Source organism: Electrona antarctica, assembly GCF_951216825.1.
Source record: "Electrona antarctica genome assembly, chromosome: 19".
NCBI lineage: Eukaryota > Metazoa > Chordata > Actinopteri > Myctophiformes > Myctophidae > Electrona > Electrona antarctica.
This window is the reverse complement of record NC_136800.1, coordinates 18,055,279-18,081,507: the sequence shown is the minus strand read 5'-3', so window position 1 is coordinate 18,081,507 and position 26,229 is coordinate 18,055,279. Positions and strand designations below refer to the sequence as shown.

General features: G+C 43.1%; 1 protein-coding gene across 2 annotated transcripts; it reads left to right on the top strand.

Moving 5' to 3' along the window:
- On the top strand, positions 1 to 23,814 carry LOC306943353 (WW domain-containing adapter protein with coiled-coil-like). 2 transcript variants are annotated; one of them, XM_079529627.1, is made up of 13 exons: positions 1 to 381; positions 844 to 877; positions 1,313 to 1,502; positions 4,819 to 4,910; positions 7,579 to 7,694; positions 9,480 to 9,577; positions 10,807 to 11,100; positions 13,739 to 13,864; positions 15,751 to 15,908; positions 17,168 to 17,262; positions 18,369 to 18,567; positions 19,100 to 19,227; positions 19,390 to 23,814. In XM_079529627.1, the coding sequence occupies exons 1-13, from the start codon at positions 341 to 343 to the stop codon at positions 19,457 to 19,459; spliced, it is 1,641 nt and encodes a 546-aa protein (XP_079385753.1). In that variant the 5' UTR covers positions 1 to 340; the 3' UTR covers positions 19,460 to 23,814. The 2 variants fall into 2 exon arrangements, with proteins under 2 accessions (XP_079385753.1, XP_079385752.1); XM_079529626.1 differs by having other exon boundaries at positions 15,748 to 15,908.
- Positions 23,815 to 26,229: the final 2,415 nt, after the last annotated feature.

Sequence of the window (26,229 nt, the reverse complement as noted above, 5' to 3'; positions counted from 1 at the left end):
ACCGTCCCTTCAGACTATGGGATCGAGTCGTGCTTTGGAACCTCGGCAGAGGAGCAGAGCCCACAGACAGCACAGCAGCGCAGTTTGTTCTGTTCTTCTCACATGCTATTATTAGACGCACGCAGGGTGGTAATTCATCATAGACCACCCATTGTGCAATGCATAGAATGCTTGGCCATCACCCCCGTTGCTACCTGTTGTTTTAGTTGAGCAGATATCTGGTAGTCGAGCTGATCAGGTGAAGCAACAACAGCAGGGAGACAGAGAGAGGAGAGAAGCGGTGACAGCAGCTAGACATCAGGCCTCAACTCACACATACACACACATCAACACGGCCTTGATGGTGATGCATGCAAGGAAACCAACCAGAGCCAGCGATGGGTAAATTATGTGCAAAGAACTACCACCAACAACAGTGTTTACTTCCGAACTACGACGCATAGAGGTGTTGTTGTGGTCTCTTAAACTGTGTCGCTAGCCGGTGCTAACACCGCTAGCTAAAAGTTAGCTATACATGGATGGGCCCGGTTATTTCCTGGAACAAAATTATCCCCGACCTGAAGTTAGCCAGCTAAACTAGTTCTCGTTAATCCAGCCGCCGATCCTTCAAATTGGACATTTGGCATAATTAGAACCACAATACTAAGTTACAGACAAGTGGCATCTGTTAAGAGAGCCGGCTGCTACAATAGTGTGAAGCCGGTTGATCGATAAGCTAGGCTGATTACTAGCCGACGATGGGTTGCAGTTAGCATCGCTGCTTATCTCAACTAGCTAGCATGATGCTAAAGTAACTTAAATGACATAATAATGGATGATGAACTGTTTTTTGTCTGTTTCTAGGTGCAACGACCGAAGGGATTCGCAATCCTATCAGGTAAGATATGTTTTGGATGGAATAGGGTGACATTTTGATTATGGTGGGGCTAGTAAACATGGCAATGCCAGATAATTTTACAACCACTTAATATCACAGTTTAAATCTTATTTTCATAACCATACACTTTTAATTTAGACATAATTGTGTAAGCTGTGCAGTCTAAGAAGTACTGTGTAATCAACAATAAATTCCAGCACTTTGGCTTTTATAAGTCATGCATAAAGACATATGACAGGATATTTACCCTAAAATTAATGTCAAGCATTTATAAGAAGTGTCATTAGGCTGTGGTAATGGCAAACAGCCACTTATTACTTGTATCTACCTTAATAAATATATATATATATATATATACACATACATATCCTATATATATATATATACAGTGATCCACCATGCATTATGTGACATGCTTTATTTACTCCAACCCAGGCCCATAAGTCTCAACCAAAGAGCCAGTCAAGCAGCCTTCACCGTCACGACAAGGTGCGTGATGGGTCCTCGGACCCCGCTCCACCTTACAAGATGCTGCGACGCTCCGACGAGAGTCCTGTCAGCCGGCATGGAGACACCATGGGGCACAGCAAGGCCAAGCCGGCCCACGCTCTCAGAGGAAAAGATGGTATGCACTGAGCCTGGTAGTGGGACATTACATGCAAACTTAACAGTGTAACCCAGTGTGCACCTTTTCAGAAACTCTTGTTTAAATGGCGTCTTTCATGAGATCTAATTCTAATAAAGCCTGATTATTCATTTTTAGTTTTAGTCTATAGTTGCTGCATATTATGATGCCTCTGTCTTAATTTTTTCCCCACAAGTTCACCTTTGAACTAAACAACGTTCATCATGTGTGTTGTCACAAATCCCTGTGGCCTTTATTTTGGGAGGTGAGGAGCATTGCCATTAAGGCTGCAAGATATGGAGAAGATGTAAACTTGATGGACATTTCGATACCAATTTATAAGATGTGATAAGAAAAATAGATCCAAGTTTTTTTCTGTCTGCTTGTAGGTGTTGATAAGTCTGTTCTCTCCATTCCCAATAGTGTTAAAGAAGGCCAACATTCTTGTGTTTCTCAATAACGTATCGCACATTACAGGTGTCATTGACACATCTTTCCGATTCTGTTGTCGGACGACTCACTTTTTCAGATTCAATATATTGGTCCTTCTCTTTTGCGATGGCGTCACATGTCCTGAAATCGGTGAATGAAGCTTTGCAGAAGTTAAACAGAATTTAAAATGTTGGACACTGTCTTGCCCTGTATCTGTGGCTGTGCTTACGGGCAAGTACCTCAAAACGGACCAACTGGATGCATTCGGTCAGATAAAGCACCGACAGACTGCTGGCAGTAGCACACATTTAAAGAAACAGACGTTCGTCTGACACATGTTTACATAATTGGTAAACGATAATTTAAAAAAAGGCAACTGACATGCACTCTCTGCTCTGCCCAACGTGAAAGTACACTGGCCAAAAGTATGTAGACACCCAGCCATCGCACCTAATATGATCTTGTTGGGCATCCCATTCCAAAACCATGGCCATTTAATATTGAGTTTAACAACTCCTTCTGAGAAGGCTTGCCCAAACCTTTTGTGTGCGTGTGTGTGGAAATGTGTACCCGTTCAGCCAGAAGAGCATTTGTGAGGCCAAGCAATGATGCTGGACAATAACGATGCCTGTGGCTCTCAATCAGTGTTCCAGTTCATCCCAGAGGTGTTAAGTGGGGTTGATGTCAGTGCCTGTGCAGGCCACTCAAGTTCCTCCACACCAAACACATTAATCTGTCATCATGGCCCTCACTTTGTGCATAGGTGCACTGTCATGCTGGAGGAGTTGGCCTTCCCCAAAATGCTGATTCAAAGATAGAAGCTTATCTTTGTATCCTGTAGCATTTTGGACATACCGTATAGTGTATGTTTTTGAAACATTCTGTTCTTTGAGCTTTGAGATTTTGATTTTTTTTAATATTGTGGAAAAAAACATACAATACATTGTGCAGCCGTATTGGCCATGCATTGTATACATATTAAATCAATGTTTTAATTACACTATTGTATTTGTTAAATGGCAACTACTAGTAGGACCCTTTGTTAATTTAGTGCTGCCTATTGTATACATTGTACATTAGGGTTTTTTGAAGAATTATATTCACAAGTGAATGCGGTCCAGTGTTCAATACGTAAACGGCCCCCATTGACCTGGCTATTATGAGTTGATATATTATGCGCTTATACTTATTATTTTATGACTAATAATAGTCATAAAATAACAAGAGGAGCGTTTTATTCCACTAATGAGCATAATGATGGCGCTATTAGAATAAAAGTACCTTATGTAACAACCGCAATCAGAGTAAACTGTTCATTTGGAAATTGGAAAGGACTAAATGGTGGGCTAATGTTAATAATTACTAATTGACATTTCCCACCCTGTGAAATATTTCTTCTCTGTCTGACCATCATGTTCGATATTTGTATTACTGCTTTAGCAGTGTATAATACAACTTCTGCATTGCATGTTTCTTGTCAGTTTATTTCCTTAACAGATGTAGACTGTTGTTGGGTGTTGTATAGTGATGTTTGGGTTTGGGCAGATAATTGCCATTCTGAAATTTTTGTTTGGTATTGTTTAGTTTGCAGTTATTAAGAGGCATTCATGTAGTCAGACAGATGGCGGACATAAAGGTTTATATCATACCTATTTTCTTTGTGGCGGAGACCGAGGTGGATCTACTAGTAGAGTTGACCCTGATTGTGGTTGAATTTACTGTAGGGACACTCAGAAGGTACCATTAAGCACATTGACAGGCCTCTCTTTATTATCTTCAGGCTGCATTGTTTGATTTGTAAATTAATGCTCTTGTTTATTTTGTCTGGCCGTTGACCCAAAGAAGCCTCTGGCATGCCTCACTGTCACTCCGTTTAAGGAAGTCCTCACTCCTCAGTATTGTCTATTATTCAGATTTCAGAAGACTGGCCATTTGATGATGCCGAGATTTTCTGCAGCCAGAGCAACCAAAAAGGCTTGAGAGATGTAAATTCTGCACATTAACATTAATCAGTCACAGCAGGTTATCGTTAGAAATCCCCAAAACGGTAAACACCAGTTCCTCTAAGGCCTTAAACCATAGAAAGGTTTAAGGCACTACCGGTATAGATATTAATTTATAGGTAAGTGCCCTACTTCCCTGTTCCACCTGCTTTGCTTGGTGACCCAAAGGCACTTATTGTTATGGATACTTGACCAACGCATCTTCATATGGCCCACATGGATTGAGTACTTCCTCTTCCATGTTTGACACGAAAGCATAGAGTTGCTATGAAAGAACATTTATTTATATTTTTGTATATATTATATTTACCACCACATCAGGATATGCACACACGCCGCAAGCCTGCACAGTGCGGTTTTGTTCACAAACTGCACACATAGTAACTTACTGTCAGTAGATAAAGATTGGACAGGGAGACCACCCTGTTAGTATCGCCGATACAGACCACAGTGGTCAACTAATAGGTCCGGTCAGCCATTTGCAACTGTGATGGAGCACATACTATAGAGAGCAACGTTTTAGACCCACAAAGTAAATTGGACGTTTGCCCGGAACCCAAACTAGTGAAAATAGCAGATCTACAAGCTCACAACGTGCTGCAACCTTGTAGATCAGCCATTTTCACTACTTACTTAAACATTTGTTTTCTAATTTATGGAATTTATTCGATTGTCTTATTTCTTCATGAAATTACTGAAAAGAATCGTTGAATTTGTTTTTAATTCACAATACAACTTGGTCACTGCATAACATTTGATTTTTACTATTTGCTAGAATAAGAAGGCAAAGGAAATGATGGATGAAAATCACAGGTGGTCTGTGAGTACCTTCCTCCACTCTGGATCCTAACGTAGCGTTTGTCAAATGGTTCTTTTTCCAGGGACCAACGGTTCTCCCCATGAGAACAGTCACAACACCACCTCCCACCACGGCTCCGACTCCCATGGCGCTCAGAGCAAACCTACAGAACGGGTAAGATGATGTTCACGTTGTCTCTAATTTACTCTCCCTGCTTTTTCACTTTTTACTAGAAGTGACTCCCGGGTAAGTTCGGAGCGTGTGTCTCTGGGCTCTGGTAATGACTAAAACCAGAGTGGACCTGGCGATTGGCTGTCCCAGCTGTCAATCACCCCCTGTTTTTCCTCAAGCTATGCACATGCAGTTGGAGCCTGCGTGCCTTGGTCATGTGACTTTATTGAGGAAGTAGGCTTCTTACAAAATGACAACAAAAGACGTCAGAAGTTATATTATATCATAGGCTATATATTGTTGATATTAACGTTAAGGTAACTCTTTGGTTAATGGTTCAAATTTGGTATAACAATCAAGTTGTCATAGCGTGTTGAACTTTATGCTCGGCAGTGCGAAGCTGAAGATATAATGATGAACAACTGTGCAACATAAATTAACGGTGGATTAGCAATGGCTAAGAAGAAAGATTACACACTACACATCTAAATAATGGATAGACGTGGATTGACGTGGATTTATTTTTTTAATTTACAAACTGCGTCCAAACTCCGCAATGATTGACTGGGATTAATAACATGGCGTGTAATTCACCTTAATGACCATGTAGCGGTGTTGCAGCACCACGTTTAGTGGGCTGTGTTTAGGTAAGAAAGAAGTCTTTATATTAAATGTACAGCTCTTAATGTTAACGTGGGCATTCGGTAATTTCGGGTATTGTACGGGTAACTGTCATCGTATTTATTGTAATAGGCGGTTCTGTTCAGCTCTGGTTCCGACGGCACTCGGTGCTTTTCGGGCTCGGAGCCAGAATTCTAATAGCAGCTATCTATTCGGTGTCGGCTCCATTTGTTGCCGGTCTTTTTCGTTGCGGGTTGGTCAAATTGGACCCATGAAGACCTCTAGCTTGCAGATCTGCCATTTTAGGGATTTTTGAAACGAGAACAAATTTGCCTATAATATGCCCAAAATAGGGATTTTGGGCATGTTATAGGTTTTATAGTATTAACAAGTCCTCCTTCATTGAATCCAGGAGCACAAGTAATCTTTCCCCAACGACAAGCATACATATTTTATCTTGCTGTGGTGGGAGGCGGGGATTAGTTGAGAGCATTCATTTTGTTTTGTGTTATGTTCTTTTTCTTTTTTTGCTACAGGATAACATCTAAAATTGAGTGTTCATTGTTTTGTTTTTTTTGCTACTGACTTGACAGAATTAGGCCTCATCATTTGATAGTTGTTTTTGGCTCACAATGCTCTTGCTGATCCACATTAGATGCTGTGAAACACCCATTAGTCTTCTGCTGTAATCAGACAATCTGATCTGAAATTATAGAGCTTTTCATTCTGAATAATGACGGCATACCATATTAGTACTTGGGTCTTTTTAGTTGGTTATTCATTTGATCATTGTGAACTGTCATGTCGGTTCATTGTCACTGTATCTAAAATTAAAGTAAAAGTCCATATGGGCTGGCCTTCCTTGGAAGCATAGATCAGACATCTTTATTGTCACATCACAGTTTTACAACTAAACAAGTTTTCAGTGTCGTCGAGTAATACAATGTAATATAAAAAACATCACAATATATCAGAAGATCATGCTCGTTCCACACAAACTGCACACATAGGGTCTCTCTTAGCTAATGTACACTACAAGTACAAGTTCCAGATATTTACAAGCTTGTTTCACAAACAATCGGCTGCCCATTTGCTCAGTCCTGCCGTGTGTCAAACTTGCATTTAAGCACAAGGAAACAATAGAGAGAGCATCTTTGATGTTCCATTCTTTCCCTGTATTACTTTTTGTGCTGCGCTCTCTAAATCATTGGTCTTCAAAGAGTGGTCCAGGGGTCCTTGAGGGGAACCTCGCATCTAAGTGTAGAATGATGTCATGCTCATTTGCTGACCTAGTATCCCATAGTTTGTATAGTTTCAATCTACATATACTGTATATATTTAGATTGATAATAGTTTCTTGGTTTACCGATGGTCCTGGATTACTATGTCTATGCATTTGATGTATTGCATCATGTTTAATCTCAAGAACAGATTCCAAGGTACGCTACTGAATCTGTTGGCTAGGGCATTCAGAACTTGTATACATTGCTCTTAGTGGGAATGAGGTCTTGGGTGCCTCACCGGAAGAGGAGGGCCTAAGGCGGAGCAAACGACCAACATCCTGCTATCCACATTCATTCACGTTTTTTCCTTTTTCGCTGATGGGTTCCCATATTGCCTTGTGTTTACCTTGCTTACTGACTGTAAATTGCTCTGGATAAGTGCATCTTCTAAATGCCTAACTTGCTCCAGGGGGTCCCCAGTAAAATGAGTTACTATAGTATCACATGAACAGGGTGTCCGCCCTGAAACTGGGAGGTCGGGGTTCGATCCCCGGCCGGGTCATACCAAAGACTGTAAAAATGGGACCCAATGCCTCCCTGCTTGGCACTCAGCATCAATGGGTTGGATTGGGGGTCAAATCAACTAATGATTCCCGAGCGCGGCGCACGCTGCGGCTCACCGTTCCAAGAGATGGGTCAAATGCGGAGAACAAATTTCACTGCGGTAACGTTAGTGACTAATCGTACGACTTTGACTTTGTCCTTGCCATGAAAATGTTTGAGAACCACTGCTTTAAATGATGTCTTCCTGTCTGGTCCTTTCTCAGCGCCAAGAGCCAGCAGATGACTGGACAGAACACATCAGCTCCTCTGGCAAGAAGTACTACTACAACTGTAGAACTGAAGTCTCCCAGTGGGAGAAACCCAAAGACCTGCTGGAGAGGTAGACTTACATTATTCCTGCTTGTAATTATACCGCATAGTTATTACATGTGTAACTATGCGTTGGTTACCTTCTAGTGTTCGCTAAGGGCAGCAATGGGCTCTATGCATGCCTTGCACACATGCCATTTTGGAAAGAACTTGGTCCCCTTCCCTACTTCCTTCACAGGTGATACCGATGATATAAGACAGGGTGCTGCTATTGTGCATGTTGGCTCACAGTGGAAACACTCAAAGTGTCCTTGAATGGGTTCCTAATGGCCCCGTACGGCTCTGTAACTGTGAAAGTGTACAAATGGACCCATTTGGTTCCATTTGTACACTCAGATTTATGGAGGTTGGGCCGTAAACAAGGAAGTGAATGAATGAATTTTATAGTGCTCCATATGTTTGTTGACTTCCAAGTTCCAATTATACTTATTTATCCTGTATCCAGTAAAAAGTTCTCTCGCCTGGTTGTATATTGCTATCCTGACCAGAAATGTTATTTTCTGATTACTAAAGAGTTGGAGAGACAGGGAGAATAAACACAATAGCAATGATTAATATCAGAATATAACCAAACCACTTTGAATCCTTTGATTCTATGATGTGATGTCCCTCAAAAAAGAAAAAGTTAAAACGTAAAGTCCAGGTAGTCAGTGAGGCATATAGAAAATATACACACAGAAGCAGCCTCACCTCAGTCACAGCGCTGCCTTCAGCTCTTCTCACTCGACTAGTCTTGTTTGCTCCGCTTGAAAATAGCTGTCAGTGTTATAGCTTGTGGGTGTTGGCATGCTAAACATGACAAATGCGTAGAGCCTCTCCAAACGATATTGAGGGACAAATATATGAGGCACTCTGAACAAAAGTCACTTCTCCCTCTAGCATGATTTGGCTTAACCTTTGTGCAGAACAACCAGAAAACAGTTTTTTTTAAAATTATGAATTAAAAAGGAAAGACTGCAGTGCTAACGTTAGAATAGCAGCACATTTTAGCACTGCTTTGAGTATAATGATAATGGTGAATTTCTCTTTTGGGAATGAATTCAGTATCGGTATAGTATCAGACATATTTAGTTGTTTATCCCTCATTAAAAATATATATTTATTTTTTTCTTTTAGCATATCATTGAAGTTATAATAAAAGCTTCATTGATCTCGCTGGGGAAATTCAGGCGCCAGAGACAGTACAGCAGTTAAAACCAGATTACAGGGCAAAAAGTGCAGTAGATGCAGCATGATGGAGAGACATCACAGTGTCAAGTTGTTTTCAGCCAGGGCTCCTTGCTCGGACAGTTCACATCTGGTGCATGAACGCTGTCTTTACATGATGCTGGTCCAGTGATCTGCTTACAATAACCTTAAATAATGGCCGGGTCTCACTCTCAAATAGTGTGTTGTGTGTATGTGGACAGTTCATTTGTCTTTTAGACCGGTGGAAAAGCCAACCTGACCATTCCATAAAAAGGCCCAGCACTGGCAAAGAGTGTTCGTAAGCGGTTGAATACAAATAGCACTAGGACAGCTAACTATGCTAAAACTGTCTCCTGCCATTTGTATTTATTTTGTGATTCTATTACTATCTTTACATACAGATAAAAAAATAAAACAGGTAGCACTTCATAATAATGACCCGAGAGCGAATACAGAAGCATATTGGGAGATTCTGCAGCAAAGGCCGACGGGCTCGGGACTCGAAACCCGGCACGGTTACAGAACCGGTGCTCTGCTGGAGCCTGCATGTTACGAACCATGTCCAACACATTGATTTTCCTATCTGTGTTGTAATCCTTTTTCTCAGAGAACAGCGTCCGAAAGACCCGGCCAAGATGGCGGCTAACAGTTTCCCAAGAGACATGGACTACAGACACGAGGCCTTGCAGGACAAAGCCACAACAAGTATGTGTCGCCCAAGCTGTAGGTCACGATCTTAAAATGTGGCTCTGCCAGGAGTGTTTCAGACCAACTTCCTTTCTCATCATGGTCTGATTCAGCAATCTACAGTATGTAATGTCCTGGCTGACACACAGAAAATAATAATAATGGTTATTCACACTGCTCCATAACTAAAATGTCAAGATGGTCCTTGAGCAAAGAAGCCCGGATAAATGCATCTACAAATGTTCTAAACGTGATGTTCTTCAAGCTTTTCCTGTGTTCTTAAACATATTCCTCGTATGGCTGAAGGTTTTAAATAAATGTTCAGCAAGTGTACTTAGATTAATTTATAATACCTAAGCACCTGTCACCCAAGATGTATGTACCCTAAACACACAAAGCTCTAGTTTTTTTTAACCACACATAATATGTTCGTTCCAGATATTATCTGGAACAAACTGCTGCCACTCATTTCTTTGAAAACACAACTAAAGACCTTTCTGTTTACCGCTGCCTTTAACACATTCTGTACATAGGACGTCTGGAAACGTCTTAGGGACTTGAACCGAGGGGTGCATAGGACGTCATCCTCAATGATACCGGGCGAGAGAGCAATATTCTGAATTTTTTCCTTTTTTTTATTTGTCAGTTCGCCTTTCGGCTACCGTATGCTCTGCACTCAAATTAGCTTACCATTGACTTAGCTGTTAGCGCGGTGGAAAGAATGACTCGTCTCTCCTAATCCAGGGCGCTCTCCGTGGTATTGAACGGATCGATTTACTGGCGCTTCATTTCTGCTCCTCATCCGTCTCTCCCGCAAAATATGAACGCTTTTTGGATCATATATCGTATAAATTAAAACGATTGTGTCAAGAGAATTTCCCATTAATTTTTCCATAGATGTTTCAAAACGACCTTTAAGCCTCGGACAAAGCCAACAGCCGAGTTGACAAATCATGACAATAAATTAAAAAAATTGGGCCGAACAAATAATTAGAAAGAAGAAAAAAATTATTTGTTTGAAAAATCCTAATGCCATTTTATACTTTTCCTTTATAGTTTCCTTTGCTTGATGTTCTGTGTAAAACACATTGAATTGGCTTGTTGCTGAAATGTGATATCCAAATATGTGATATATATGTGATATCCAAATTCTCACCTCGATTCTATTCTTTTGCGTTCTAGTTTTGCTGCTGTACAGAGTGTGGCTCAACTTCAATCTCAAGCACTTTTCTGTTCCGTCTTTGCAGAGAGCACTTCAGCAGAGCAGTCCTCCGCCGCAGCCAACTCTGGCCATTCCTCCTCCTCTACTTCCTCTTCCTCGGCCACTCAGAGCCTGACCTCGGCATCGAGTGCTCTGGGCTCCGCCTCCTCGGCCACCACATCCTCCGCCTCCTCCTCCTCCACGGTGTCCTCGGCTGTCCAATCCCAATCGTCCTCCGCGCTGCTCCAGGACCCCGCGCTCTTGCACCAGCTCCTTCCCGCGCTGCAGGCCACGCTGCAGATGACCAACGGCAGCATGGACATGACCAAGATCAATGAGGGTGAGGACATACGACACATGCACGAGCTCACATGGAGACGGGCGTAGACCACATGAGATGCATGTACGAGCTCACATGGGGACGGGCGTAGACCACATGAGATGCATGCACGAGCTCACATGGGGACGGGCGTAGACCACATGAGATGAATGCACAAGCTCACATGGGGACGGGTGTAGACGACATGAGATGCATGCACAAGCTCACACTGGGACGGGCGTAGACGACATGAGATGCATGCACGAGCTCACACGGGGACGGGCGTAGACCACATGAGATGCATGCACGAGCTCACATGGGGACGGGCGTAGACGACATGAGATGCATGCACGAGCTCACATGGGGACGGGCGTAGACGACATGAGATGCATGCACGAGCTCACACGGGGACGGGCGTAGACGACATGAGATGCATGCACGAGCTCACATGGGGACGGGCGTAGACGACATGAGATGCATGCACGAGTTCACACAGGGACGGGCGTAGACTACATGAGATGCATGCACGAGCTCACACGGGGACGGGCGTAGACGACATGAGATGAATGCACAAGCTCACACGGGGACGGGCGTAGACGACATGAGATGCATGCACGAGCTCACACTGGGACGGGCGTAGACGTCATGAGATGCATGCACGAGCTCACACTGGGACGGGCGTAGACGTCATGAGATGCATGCACGAGCTCACACTGGGACGGGCGTAGACGACATGAGATGCATGCACGAGCTCACACTGGGACGGGCGTAGACGTCATGAGATGCATGCACGAGCTCACACTGGGACGGGCGTAGACGACATGAGATGCATGCACGAGTTCACACAGGGACGGGCGACGTCGGCGTAGACTACATAAGATGAATGCACAAACTCACACACGGATGGGTGTAGGACTAGAATAAGCCGTCCTGCGAGTCATGCAAAAGCGCACACAGGGACGGGCGTAGACTACATGAGATGCATGCACGAGCTCACACAGTGACGGGCATAGGATGAGATCTTTGCAGGTGCTGCAGACCAGTGGTTCTCAAGCTAAGCTATGGGTCGTGACCTTTGCGGGGGGAAGGTCCCCCAATGACAGCAAAGTGATTGAATTTAGGGACTTTTAAGACGTTTTTAATACCAAACTTATTTTTGAAAAAGATGTTCGTATCCTGCCACAACTGTGTAGTCGTTAAGCAGCAGTAGGATGATCCCCCTGGCAGCAGGTGTCCGTTTATCACTAGCACAACCACAAACGTCCAACACATATATAATTAATTACTCACCTAATGCTGCCTGCAGGTTCCATGTTTAATTCCAGCGTGTGTAACCTACATTGTTTAAGTGACAGTTTTCATATTGTAAATATGGTCGCTAACGTGGTTTAGCGACTAGCACTCAGCTAAAAACTGTTATCTAGCTTGTTTACAACTGAAACGCACTTCCTGTCCTCTGACTTCCTCATCAAAATAAGAGCTACTTGTAATGATTAGTCAACAATAGTTTTATTTCTAAGTCTACTTACAGGACGTTAACATCTCATTTGAGTTATTTTTGAGTGCCTGTCAGCATTCTCTAAATCCCTGTCTCTCAGCTGTTGGTGCTCAAATGCGCCTTCATGCCTTTGATCTACCGCGCACCAAACGTTTTGACGACGCATGCGCACTGGCGCACCGCTTGTGTGCACCCCTGTATATAACCCTTCCGTAGAAGTCACAGCGGTTGACACTAACGGTTGCCTGTAGAGATGCGATATTCACTCCAAATGACTCGATCAGTGATCGCAATTTACTCTTTTTAATCTGGAGAAACCGTCTTGTTCCATTTAAGTGGTATAAAAGTCAATCAGATATATAGTACAATATCATTTTTGCATCTTTGACAGGCCTAAACATTCTCCCCTTCCTCCCCACACAGCAACAGTTTTGACGTATAATCATTTTGGAAATATTTAAAATTTTCCCCACGCACAAGATCGGTATCGGCCCATCATGAGAAAAACAATCTTCGACTGCCCGTGGCAAGTAAATAAAACGTTCAGGCAAGTGGAGCTTGCTTTCAGGTTGCCCGACAGGCAAGTGTATTCTGTCTTCATTAAATATTATTGGCTATTCATTAAGTACAATGCTACCTTTTACAACTAGCAGTTTCACTTTCATTTGTTCTACAAGCCTAAATTGTACCAAGCATTTTATAATGGAGGATTTATCCAAGTGGGCAAGTAGAACATTACCTGTATTTGCCCAACTGACAAGTGCCTCTGAGATTTTAGTGACAAATGTATATCATCAAAACTCATTAGAAGCCTGAGTCAAATCAATCATCAAAAACAGAGAATGGTCCGTTAAGGTTTTGGACCCGACTAACATGGGCATATATCAACATCTCATCAAACCTTTTTTTATTTCAAGGACCCCCATAACTTTGATGGACCCTTGTGGGTCCATTTGGTTCCACTGTGTCCATTCCACTGTGTCCATTTGGTTCCTTACAGGCCTGTAAGGGTTCATTTGAAACCCCACTTTGCGGTTTAGACATTTAAATTGACCCTTAAAGGTCCATTTGGTTCCACTCAAGAGTTAACAGAAGGGGCTACAAATGAGTTCTGGGTATTTGACCAGTGTGCAACTTCCTCTCCTCTTTCCCTCCATCCAGTCCTGGCAGCTGCTGTCACCCAAGCATCTTTGCGGTCTATGCTTCATAAGCTCTTAAATTCTGGACCGTCTGCTTTCAACATCACTGCTCTGCTCTCCCAAGCCGCTGCGCATCACTCCAACCAAGGTAACAGCCCTCAACTGCCCCCCTTAACGTCTCTTCTTCTGCCCAGTACTGACACCCCAACCTCCTGCCCTACTCCTCCACCCCTCTCTCCAGCTCCCCAACCTCCTGCTCTACTCCTCCACCCCTCTCTCCAGCTCCCCAACCTCCTGCCCTACTCCTCCACCCCTCTCTCCAGCTCCCCAACCTCCTGCCCTACTCCTCCACCCCTCTCTCCAGCTCACCCCAACCTCCTGCCCTACTCCTCCACCCCTCTCTCCAGCTCACCCCAACCTCCTGCCCTACTCCTCCACCCCTCTCTGTACTGACACCCCAACCTCCTGCCCTACTCCTCCACCCCTCTCTGTACTGACACCCCTCTCTCCAGCCCTACTCCTCCACCCCTCTCTCCAGCTCACCCCAACCTCCTGCCCTACTCCTCCACCCCTCTCTGTACTGACACCCCAACCTCCTGCCCTACTCCTCCACCCCTCTCTGTACTGACACCCCTCTCTCCAGCCCTACTCCTCCACCCCTCTCTCCAGCTCACCCCAACCTCCTGCCCTACTCCTCCACCCCTCTCTGTACTGACACCCCTCTCTCCAGCCCTACTCCTCCACCCCTCTCTCCAGCTCACCCCAACCTCCTGCCCTACTCCTCCACCCCTCTCTGTACTGACACCCCTCTCTCCTGCCCTACTCCTCCACCCCTCTCTCCAGCTCCCCAACCTCCTGCCCTACTCCTCCACCCCTCTCTCCTGCCCTACTCCTCCACCCCCCTCTCTCCAGCTCCCCAACCTCCTGCCCTACTCCTCCACCCCTCTCTCCAGCTCCCCAACCTCCTGCCCTACTCCTCCACCCCTCTCTCCTGCCCTACTCCTCCACCCCTCTCTCCAGCCCTACTCCTCCACCCCTCTCTCCAGCTCACCTCCGCACCAAGGTTATAGTCATGCATTTTTCTCCCCCTTCGTTTTGTCTTTGTTTTCAATTTCAGTCTAGGTGTATTTGATTTTCAAAATATGTTTGCTACGTTATTTATTTAGCTGTGTGGAAAAGGCTTAGTTTTAGTTATTTCATTTGTTATTTAGTTATTATTGTAATATGTGATTAGTCAGTCAATGCATTGTGAGCTACTACAGTAGATCTGCTATTTTCAGTGAGATTTAGATCTAATTATTTCCATAAAAAAAGGTTTTAAGAAGTAGTACAAATGGCAGATCTACAAGCTCAAGATGTGGGGAAAAAGGGTTTAAGTAGTAGGATAAATATCAGATTCTTTAGATGATCTAAAGAACAGTCTCTGGTAATGAGTGAGAGTGGCCTAGTTGATGGTCATATTGTCCTATCCAGCCACAATCAATGCATGTATATCGATCACAGACCTAACACCTTCAAAGCCAATCAAGCAATTAAGGCCTTGGAACACGACAGCAACTATCCTTACGTCACAACGTGCCAATTTCCAATCCACAAGCATCAGTCTTTTTAACTTGGCAAAGAGAACAATTTACAACACAGCTGTAGCTTTCCTTAAAAACAAAACGAAAAAGAAAACGAAGCCATCTGGGAATGTGACTGAATTAGTTTTGATCGGGTAGTTGATGAATAATTTTGTTTGATGTGAATTCCCCCCTTATTACTGCTTAATTGATCCATGTGCTCTTCTTCACCCTACATAATCAATTGCCAATTGTCTTTCAACATGCCCCCGCATTAATTCTACCAGTATTGAGTGGAAAACATTTGATCTTCTTATCCGCCAAACAACCCTCAAGTCTGCTAGTAGTTCTGTACGTTTTTGAGCAATTGATTGAACCGCTGCTGAAACAAATCCATTGCTCCATTTCTTCTTATGCTCTGTCTCCGTTTATGCTCTGTCTCCGTTACGTGTTCCTGTCTCTGATCCAGCAGCCCAGCAGTCCAGTCAGTCCCCGATGTCTTTGGCATCAGACGCCTCATCACCGCGGCCCTACGTCTCCCCCCGGAACGGCACCCCGCAGACCAACCTGATGAACCAGAAGTCCCTGCTGGGCATGCCCCCTGGAGCCATTCCTTCCTCCCAAACCAGGGTGAGGGCACCGCATTAACCCTGATGTCTGGGGGGGAAAAAAACATGCATATTATTAAAATGGCTGAACTACAAGCTCACAACGTGTTGCGTTGCGCAGCTTTCTGAGCTTGTAGAGCCGCTCTTGGGCTATATGTCATATATTTCGATGATGTAAACTCGGCACACAGAGTTCGGAAACTTAACTTTGGTCCATTATGTCTCCACTTTAATAATACCTATTGGTATTGTATTTTATATAATTTTAATCGTTGGTTAGTCACCTTTACAACGAGGTATAGCTTGTAAGGATCGGGCAACGCAGCTAAAAGTGTGGGTAGCACCTCCAAAAGATGGTTGGTATTCACCCTTGCTTTGAGTTGTTAGTGGATTGGATGATTGCACTCCCGCACAGTAATTTTTACACTTTACACTACACATTTTACACTCAGTGTTATGGAACTCAGTAGCAGGTAGAAGATCCAAAAGCAGCCGCAACATCTTGGCACCAACCTAGCCACATTTTGCTGCGGGATGGCATCCCATTCCTCAGGTTTTGTTGCAAGTCATCCAATGTGGTTTTGTTGGTCACTCTAGCGCGTACGCGTTCAATTGGGTTGACGGTCTGGAATCACGGCAGGCCATTCCATCCTCTCCCCTACCAAATTCTGGAGGTACTCTGATGATCCTGGCTCTATGGGGGTGAGCATTAGCTCCTAGATTCTGAAGATATGGGCTCACCTCTGGCTCCAGATATCTCACTGCATTGAGATTGCCTTCAATGATGACAAGTTCTGTCTTGTCTGTGAGAGAGATACTGCCCCATACCATACCAAGCTGTTGTAGCTGCGTATGGATCTTCCAGACGCTACTGAATTCCCTAACTATGTGTAAAATTAATAAAAAGGTGTAAAAATGTGTTGTTTCTTTCCTTATTACTGTGTGAAAGTGCAATCATCCAATCCACTAAGAAACTCAAAGCAAGGGTGAATACCAACCACTTTCCATTTTGGCAAATGTTTTGGAGGCTAATCAATGATTACAATTATATAAAATATAATACCAATTGGTATTATTAAAGTGGAGAAATAATGGACCAAAGTTAAGTTTTTAAACTTTCTTTGCTGAGTTTATATAACGCGGTTGGTTAATGCTTCATTTTTGTTTCAATTAAAGTCACGGATGAACCAGACCTTTCTCACCCTCTTCGTCCTCACCCCTCACCCTTTCATCTCCTTTCTCTTCACTGCTCTTATCTCTGTGTTTTCTTGCTGTCTCCAGGGCAACATGTCTTTAGGGAAACCAGGACCAGTCCTCATGTCCCAGACCTCGGTAGAGAAACGTCCAGAGGACCCCAGGACTCTCCAGCAGAGAAGGTATTCTTCACACAGTTAGTCTTTGTTGTTTCTTTTATCTACCATACTCAATTGACTTATTCTTAACCAGAATAACATTTATTCAGAATCGAACTTTATTCATCCCTCAGGAAATTGCTTTGTTGCAAAAGAAAGGCAAAGAAAAGAAAATGCAAGTAGAACATACAAAACTAGCTCAATGGTTGGCTCATTCACACAACTTTCTCACTACATTCCATGTGGCAATAGGAAGTAGCAATGCAACAAATGTAGTTATTTCACTTACTTGCATGTAGATCTACAGATCTATAGATCTATCCTTATTGGGTGAAGGTTGGGCCACCTAGCCAAAAACAAAACCTAAGGTTTTTTGATCCCCAGGGGTTAACTGGGAACAGGGAGGAACTCCTTATATGGTCAGAACACTCTATAGTAAGGAGGCTTATCACAACAAAACAAAAAAAATATATATATTCATATATTTGAATTAAGTGAAATCACTGAATGAATATACCTTTAATTTGAATCATAAGTACACAAAATATATTTTTGTTTTGTCTGGTTGAATTCCATCCCACATACCATGTTCCTTAATCGGTATGAAATTTCAAAACATTACTGTTGCTCTCCCTGACCAGAGCAAAAATTGTCAAGTGTGTTCTACAAACCTCTGATTATTTTCATATTAGTTTTGTCAAGTGAATGCTAGAAAGATCCATGGCAATTCAGCCAGTGGTATCTGTTTTAGATATATCATCACAATATAATATATCATGATACAGAGACAGTAGCGAAAACAATTTACAGTTTAGGCATTTAGCAGACGCTCTAAAATTTGCATACGCCTGCAAGGTCGTCGAGGCTAGGGCAAGTGCTGCGGGCTACGGTGGAGTCTGAAGAGGTGAATTTTCAGACTACGGCAGAATATTAGGCTTAGGAATGAGTCTGCCGTTCTGATTACAATGGGAAGTTCATTCCACTGTCAGAAAGGAGAAGAGTCTGGGACCTGTGGAGCGTTTCTTCGCTGGCTTATTTACAAATAACGATACATCTTCCAAGACTAAAATGCGCACAATGCTGATTTACAAAATACAAATAATCATTACAGCCTGTTCTCTGTCCTCCAGCGGCCAGGAGATTCCATCCCCGGGATCCAACCACATATCTGGGGCCGGCGGTGCTAGGCTGCTCCCTGTCCATTCCAGCAGCAGCCAATCCCAGGCCATCACGCCTTCCGGCTGCTTCACTCCCAGCCTGGCCGACCACTTTGACGAGAACCTCATCAGACACGTCCAAGGATGGCCTGCCGAACACACAGAGAAACAGGTTAGAACAGTGGGTCCCCACTTTTGCCGGATCAGGGCCCACTTGAATTTTCATGATTGAGTTCAGACCGGGTTGGAGTCACAGTTGAGACTGGAATATTACTTTGTATCATATTAGGTTAATATGTACCATGAGTTGATATTATTAACTCATTCATCTCTATTAATATGCCTTGTGTTAAAGTACACCACTGCTGGGGATGTTTTGGGCAGCCTCTGTTTGATTAAATATTTTATTGGCATAAATGTAAACGGTACAGGCTACGGTCAAACACACATTCAAAGGGGTCACAGAAAAAGTCCTTGCGGCGTTCCTGGGTATTCAATTCATAATCATGACATGAAAAATAACTAAATAAAAAGTAGTAACAATTAAAAGGTTGTACAGGTTGGGGAAAAATGTAGGCTAGGAAATGTTCTCGCATCCAAATGAGTATGACAAGCAAGCGATTGTGATCCATTTGCGCGAGAGAAGCGTGGTAAATTCGTGGTCCTCAGTTGCTTGTAACTTTGCACTGGACTTTCACCTTCAGGCGGCGCGGTTGCGCGAGGACTTCCACAACATGGGCAGCCTGTATATGTCTGAGATCTGCACAGAGCTGAAGAATCTGCGTTCCCTGGTCAGAGTGTGTGAAATTCAGGCCACGCTGAGGGAACAGAGGTAAGTCGCACACGCTCTTACCCCACACACAACTATGCTCAGTGACTGGGATTTGTTTTCGTTTATTTATTTCCTTGCATACATAACTGAACGGACATGGACCCAGACAAGATTATGATTAAAACATCCTCCTCCCATTATTATTATTTTTTTGCCTTCTAGAATTCTGTTTCTGAGACAGCAGAGCAAAGAGCTGGACAAACTGAAGAACCAGAACTCCTACATGACTTGAGACTAGGAGAGAGAGAGAGGGGATGAGGGATGACGAGATGGATGGACTGAAAGAGACAGAAAAAAGAGGGGGCAGCCGCCTCCTATCAGCCGGCCGTCCCGTTGTCTTCTGCGACCAATGTCCTCTTTCTAAGAGGCCGAGAGGGAGGCCTGCAGGGTTAGGACACTGAGCCCCAGTAGAAGAGAGAGCTCAGGATATCTCAACGTGAAGCCCCACTCCACATGTCGATTTTGTATCTTTCCTCCAATGTCCACCATAATGACATTGTCCTCATCCGTCAAGAAGATGATGGTTCACCCCAAGCAGGACACGTAAGTCAGTGGACACAGAGGGCCGTAGGAGCAGGGCTGTAGCTTCTTGTTCTGGACACTTGTTGAATGGCACCTTTTTCGGACAATGGAACTCCATGATTGTGTATGTAACGGACAAAGTTTCTGTTTAAGATTTTTGTTTTTGTCTTGTAGTCATCAGGGGAGGAAAGAATAGGCTCTGTGCATAACTATGGTTCCCTTTCTCGGAAGGTGTTATGCCCGTTTTCCTGTTCCGGGTCAGTCTTGCATAGTTTCATTTGATTGGCTCGGCAGCAGATTTTGAGTGGGAAACACACAGAAGTATTGTGTGTTTCCAAACAAAGCTAACGGGAAACTGACATGGGTCAGTTTATTCCACCTCCTGGAAAGGAGAACTACATTAATGCAGTTAATGAGTTTATTAAACCCTATTCCTGGGAATGAAGGGTGGGAGGGGGGATATCCGACTCAAATAACAGATCGTATTAGTCTGCCTGTAGATGGTTTTAACCAAATGAATCATAGCATCCCTGTTCTGGTCACGTAAAAATAGGTGAACGTTTGGTGGAAAACTGGAAATGGGCGCACGTTCACTAAAAATAGCAGATCTACAAGCTCACCGTGTCAAGCTCAATCTCTGATCTGGCTGGAATACAACACTGTAGTGGTCAAGGATGTAATCCTTGCCGCGTTGCTCCAGCTTTCTACAGGAGTGGGCCTCAGGCAATGCCCTGAATCCCTACACTGTTCTTTTCATCCAGATGATAGCAGGCCTCTTAAACTCCACGCCCCCTGCTGGTCTGCTGCTGCTAGAACGTCCTAATAAAATATATAATTTTTCCTTTTTTTTTTTTTTTTAAAGACGGATCCAGAAATAATGAATAGGGCTTATGATGATAATGCACATTTTTGGTGGAGATGACCACCACAGTTTTTTTGTTACATTTGTATTCATTGACATCTTTATTGATGATGGAAAACATATTTGCAGCAATAACTAACATGACCCACCATAATCAAAAGGATATGCCGGTATGCTTAATCTAATCGATTTAGTGACGTGCACCACAGTGACACAAAATGACGATGCCAAGAGAGCCTGGTGGGACAGCTTGACAATATTGTGTTCATCTGTGACTATGTTGGCATACACATCTTGGCCTGGGCAATTTCAAAAGTTGCAGATCTACAACCTCACAACATAATTATCTTGTAGATCAGCTATTTTAGCTATTTCTGTATAAAATGTATAAAATTAAAATTGTTGGATTAATCAAAAACGTAATTGAAAGTTAATTACTAAGAAAATATTTGCAGCCCAACTAATCAAACATCTGAGCTTCCCACTCCACTTATGGGCCAGCGTTTCCTGTGACCTCCATCTTATCGGCTGTAACCATTCCCTGTGCAGGTTGAAAAGCTGAAAGTTTGGCTTTGATTGTGACATCGATATTGATCATGATGAAATACATATATGCATATGCAATAGTTGTGTATATGTATATATAGCCCACCATAATCAAAAGGATAAACGTAAAAAACCTGACGTCTTGTTTCCATTGCGATTCTTAAATGAGTTTGAGATAGCATGAGCTTGTAGATTGGCTATTTTCCGTGACGAGATTTGGTATAGAGGGAAGAAAGTAGGGGTACCAAGTATAGACCCTTGGGGGACACTGGCCAACAAAGACTACAGGGTTTAAATTGTTAACTAACCATGTCCCTCTAATCTCACATAAGTAAGTATTGTCTGGTAATGGATCACATGTTAAAATGGATGGATTAAACTGTAGTAACATTTGACTTTTTACACCTTTGTGTGCAGTGCAGCGACAGGACCAAAACGACCCTCCTGTCCTGTGTAGGGCTGTCACGGTTACAGTTGACAATTAATGTCATACAAATAATTGCGATTAACGATTTAATTGTTTTTGGCATTGAACATTGGAACATGTATCAAAAAAATATTTTTTTGTTTGCCTTTTAGGCTTTGTAATCAGAAATTATTGACATTTAATAATTTTATACTAAAACAATATAATTAAATAGCGGAAATAGCTGATCTACAGCTATTTTAGATTTTTTTTAATTTTGATGATTAGGCCAAATGATTGCGATTATCTCAAATAATTGCGATTATCTCACATAATTCCAATTAGACGATTATGTGATAATTGTGACAGGCCTCCATGTGTGACAGTAACAGCCAGCCCCTTCACTTCACACATGGCTTAACAGTTGACCAAGGACCTGCCTTCTTTAATATTTGATAACATTAAAACAAATGTATATATATATATTAAATTAACATAACACTTTTTTTAAACAAAGCCTAAATCTTTGGCTATTATAATTCCTCATTGGTATTCCTCTGCCAGAAGGGTGCAGGATGTAGCCTTTTCCAATACTACAGGGTGCTCTGGCAAGAACTCTGGTTTCCTGTTGTTGGCCACAGGACAATTTGCCAGCTCAATCCAAAAACCCCTTGAGTAGGATGTGTGAGCTTGTAGATGGGCTATTTTGAAAAAACATTAACATTTTTGGAAGGAAAAAAAATAATTAAAATAACATGATAAAATGAGGCTTAATATGAAGCCCTGTGTCAGGCGGACCTTTCCTACGTGGATGATATTAGACAAACACATAATGTTACCCGGGGGGGGGGGGGGGTGGGGAGAATCAGCACTTGAAGATTTTGTCAAAGGTTTTGCCTGCTTACGCTCGGGTGTAGGCATCTCTCTGAGTGCCATTCTAGTTCGTTTTGCGCTCGGTTATATTTATACTTTATCTAGTTTGAAATGTCGCCCAGTTTAGTAGTTACAGTATGCCAATTCCCCCATGTGTATAGTTCCTGTCACTGCCAACCCCTACTCTTTGGTCTTGGAGAAAAGTTGTCTATTCTAATGCTCATGATGTCACTAGTGACCAGCTACTTCTTTTCACCGGGATGGCGTAACTAACGCATGCAGAGGAACACTCTATCTCTCCTAGATGGCCGCCTCTCCCAACCTTGTAGGAGTTACTAGTGCAGTGACGGGACGTCCTATCAACCTGGTTTCCCACCCACGAATACTGCCTATTGTGAACGCCTGGCCAAACCGGAGGTACTGTGGATGATTCAAACCCCAGTCTCCATGATGGTGGGCAGGATCTTTAACCCCTGTCCCTCCAGGACGCTCTATGCTCAGTGATTTGTCGACGGTCCCACCCCTAGTCTGACTGGTCCATCACAAATTTAACTGGGCAAGTTTTTGAAATATTTGATGTGTGCTCGATTTGTTAGTTTCTGGTGCAAAATGTGTTTGCTATAATCAAACATACTCCCAAGTGTTTCAAAGGTTGTTGGGGGAGGGGGGGGGGAGGGCTCTATTATTGAAACTGAGTATGTTGTCACACAAGGTCACATTCATGTCACTTCACTTTTTTCTTCATTTTTTTTCTTCCCCTCGGCTATTTCTATTATTTTTGTGAAAAGTGTTGTCTTAAGTGGGCAAATATTTCATTCCTGTTGTGCAGCTTTTCAAGAGATTGTGACAAAAGAAGAAAAAAAAAAGTTGTAAGGGTCTGGTTTTTAGTCCTGTAAACCTAAATTATTGTTGCACATTATGTCCTAGTGATGATGAAAAGACATTTTATTTTTTCAATGAACTCTGCTTCTCTTTCTTGTCTTGGTTCAGCTGCTAAGGCTGCGGCACTAGTGTGAATTGACTCTGGCCAAAGTTGGCTAACCTTTTTTTTTAGGGTTCATTCATGATGACGAGATGATGTACTTTTTATATGGGTTAGACTTCACATGGAAGTGATATCATACTCTTCTACATCCACACAGCTAGTTCTCATGTCTATTAATAGGTTATTCTTTACCCTTGGCCTTTCCATTAAGACAGTTTTCCACCAACCAGTGACTTTTAAGAGTTGTGGTTGCACAGGCCATTGCTTTGGTTTCCCAGAAGAGGCCTGATGTGCACACTTGAGTCTAGGGTTTTGAAGTTTCTGTGGGGTGGGCAAGTATAGCTTTGTATGATATTCCATAAAGGTATATGAGAATTAAAATATTCTACCACATGTCTGACCTCTTGTCAATTCTTTGTTTCAATTTAGATTTTCATAGAACCCCACCTTCAAAAATGATTGTATAAGAAAAGCTGAGCATCTTTGGTTGTAAATAAAGCATAATACTGTGAGATCTCGGAGTGCATCTGCTGCTTAAAGGCTTCAGCCTGGGTGGCAATAGCTTCTTAAATTTCCTTTCTGGACACAAGATGGTGACATTTCAGCTAAGCAATTGCGTCTGGGTTTTAACTGTCTTTGTCCATGTTTCTGCCTACGTGTGCATCTATACACGGCTCGATCGGATGATTAAAAAAGCTATTACTGCACAAGTCATCTGGAAAAAGTAACATGTAGGCTAGACGGAGGCAGAGGTGGATAAAATCAGGCTGCGGCTGACCTGTCAAGCGAATCTGCGAGTCCACTTGAGTAATGCAGTGTGTGGTGGATGAGCGATGTGCGTTCTGTAGGTCCTGTGTGTGCAGGTGATAGATATGATCATCCAGACATGACTGCATACAGAGAAACCTGTGCTGCTGCTGTGATGAACATTTAGAACAGGATTCTTCTAACATTGCACACCTAGCATGACACTGCAACATGGCCTAAAATTCAAATGTTTATCAGCATTCGTTTAGCTTCTGATCGATACCATTCACCGAACAATCCACCTAACCATTCACTAAGACGCTTTCACTTTATTGTTAACCATTGAATCAATAGTTGACTTGAAGAGTGATCTTCAAACTTGTGCCCAAGGCACACCAAAGGACAAACTAATAAAAGCTCAAGGCACACCTGAATTCAAATCAATGCTACTGGCAAAGTCGTCCCCTTGACTCGTTAACAATCTAATGACTGTAAAGGTTTATTTTTATTTACCAATGCCAAACAAAATTTGACAAACTATAATTTAGAATCACACTCGTGGCCTGGGCCGTGGCTCAGAGGTCCAGGCACCTTGGCCGGTAGCCCGAGTCTGGCAGTGCAGCGGGTTCGACTCCCGATCCCGACGGCCTTTACTGCATGTCACTCCCCCATTTCCTGTCAGCCTACTGTCTGTCCCTCTATAAAAAATATAAAATAAAGGCGAACAAAAGGCCAAAAAAAAAAAAGAATCTCACTCTTATGAAGTGATGGGCACCCAGCCACCCACCCACTGTGGCTGTCACATGACATCACAGGGGGCACACAAAGCTAGGTCCCCTCCAAAAGTCATAATTGCGACCATATATGGAGACGGCCAAATATGGTGTCGTGACGTGTCACGAGGCGTGATGTCACAAGGTGTGTGTCGCAACAACCAGTAAGACGCCCTAAGGGCAAGGTCGCGTGCACGCATCCGCCAGGATGACAGCAGATGGGAGACTGCTGGGCGAGCGCTGGTGCTTTGGCATGGATGGTCAGATCAAGATATGGAATGAATTCTGTACTGGCCATATATGGAGCGTGTCTTGTACAGGGTTTGATGAGGTCAGATCAACATATGCTGAGGTTTGAGGTCGGATGTAGAGTTGCTGGCAGGCTCCATATATGCAGATCTAGGTAAAGATCCAGTATTCTCCATGTATGGTTATCCAGAATTAGATGAGGTCAGGTCTGTGAGCTTCATATATGGAGATGGCCATATATGGTGGCGTGATGTGTCACGAGGCGTGATGTCACGAGGTGTGACCATATATGGAGGTGTGATGTCACAAGGCGTGACCATATATGGAGGTGTGGGGTGACTAATGGACGGACAGGCGGGAGATGTAGGTTTTCGTAGTAAATGCGGCCTACGGTCACAATGAACATACAAGTGACACAGACAGAACAGGTACTCTTGACAACAGGTACAACGGGTGTTGCATAACCTGGTGGGCATGCATTTCCAACTTCTCGACTTTCATACCACTCACATTACAGACCAACCATGTGCAACCAACCGTCAGTTTCCTTTGGATCCAAATCACATAGCAAGCAACAACAACAACACTTACAGACAACAGAGAAGCAAAACAACTAAGCTGTCACTGCCCACTCTAATAAATAAGCCCAAAAGGGCAGAACGTGTGGAAATCAGAGCAGACAACCCAGGACCATGGCACTCTGATTGAAGTGCGGAGTGAAGAGTCCAAACATAAATGAAAAATGCTTTGTTGACATGGCTTGTCGACATGTTTGGATCTAAGGTCTTCATCAGGACACGTGTGACTATAATGAAGAACAGTGCCTTTTAAAATGACAAGAAATAGACATAGAAATCAGTGTTTTTGGCAGCACATTTCTATTTTAGTTTAGTCATAGTCTTTGGAATGAAACTTAATTTAGTTTTAGTCACATTTTAGTCACTTGGAATGTGTTAGTGTTAGTCTAGTTTTAGTCTACTATATCATACGATTTTTGTCGACTAAATCTACAGTTGATTTAGTCGACTAAAATGTATTT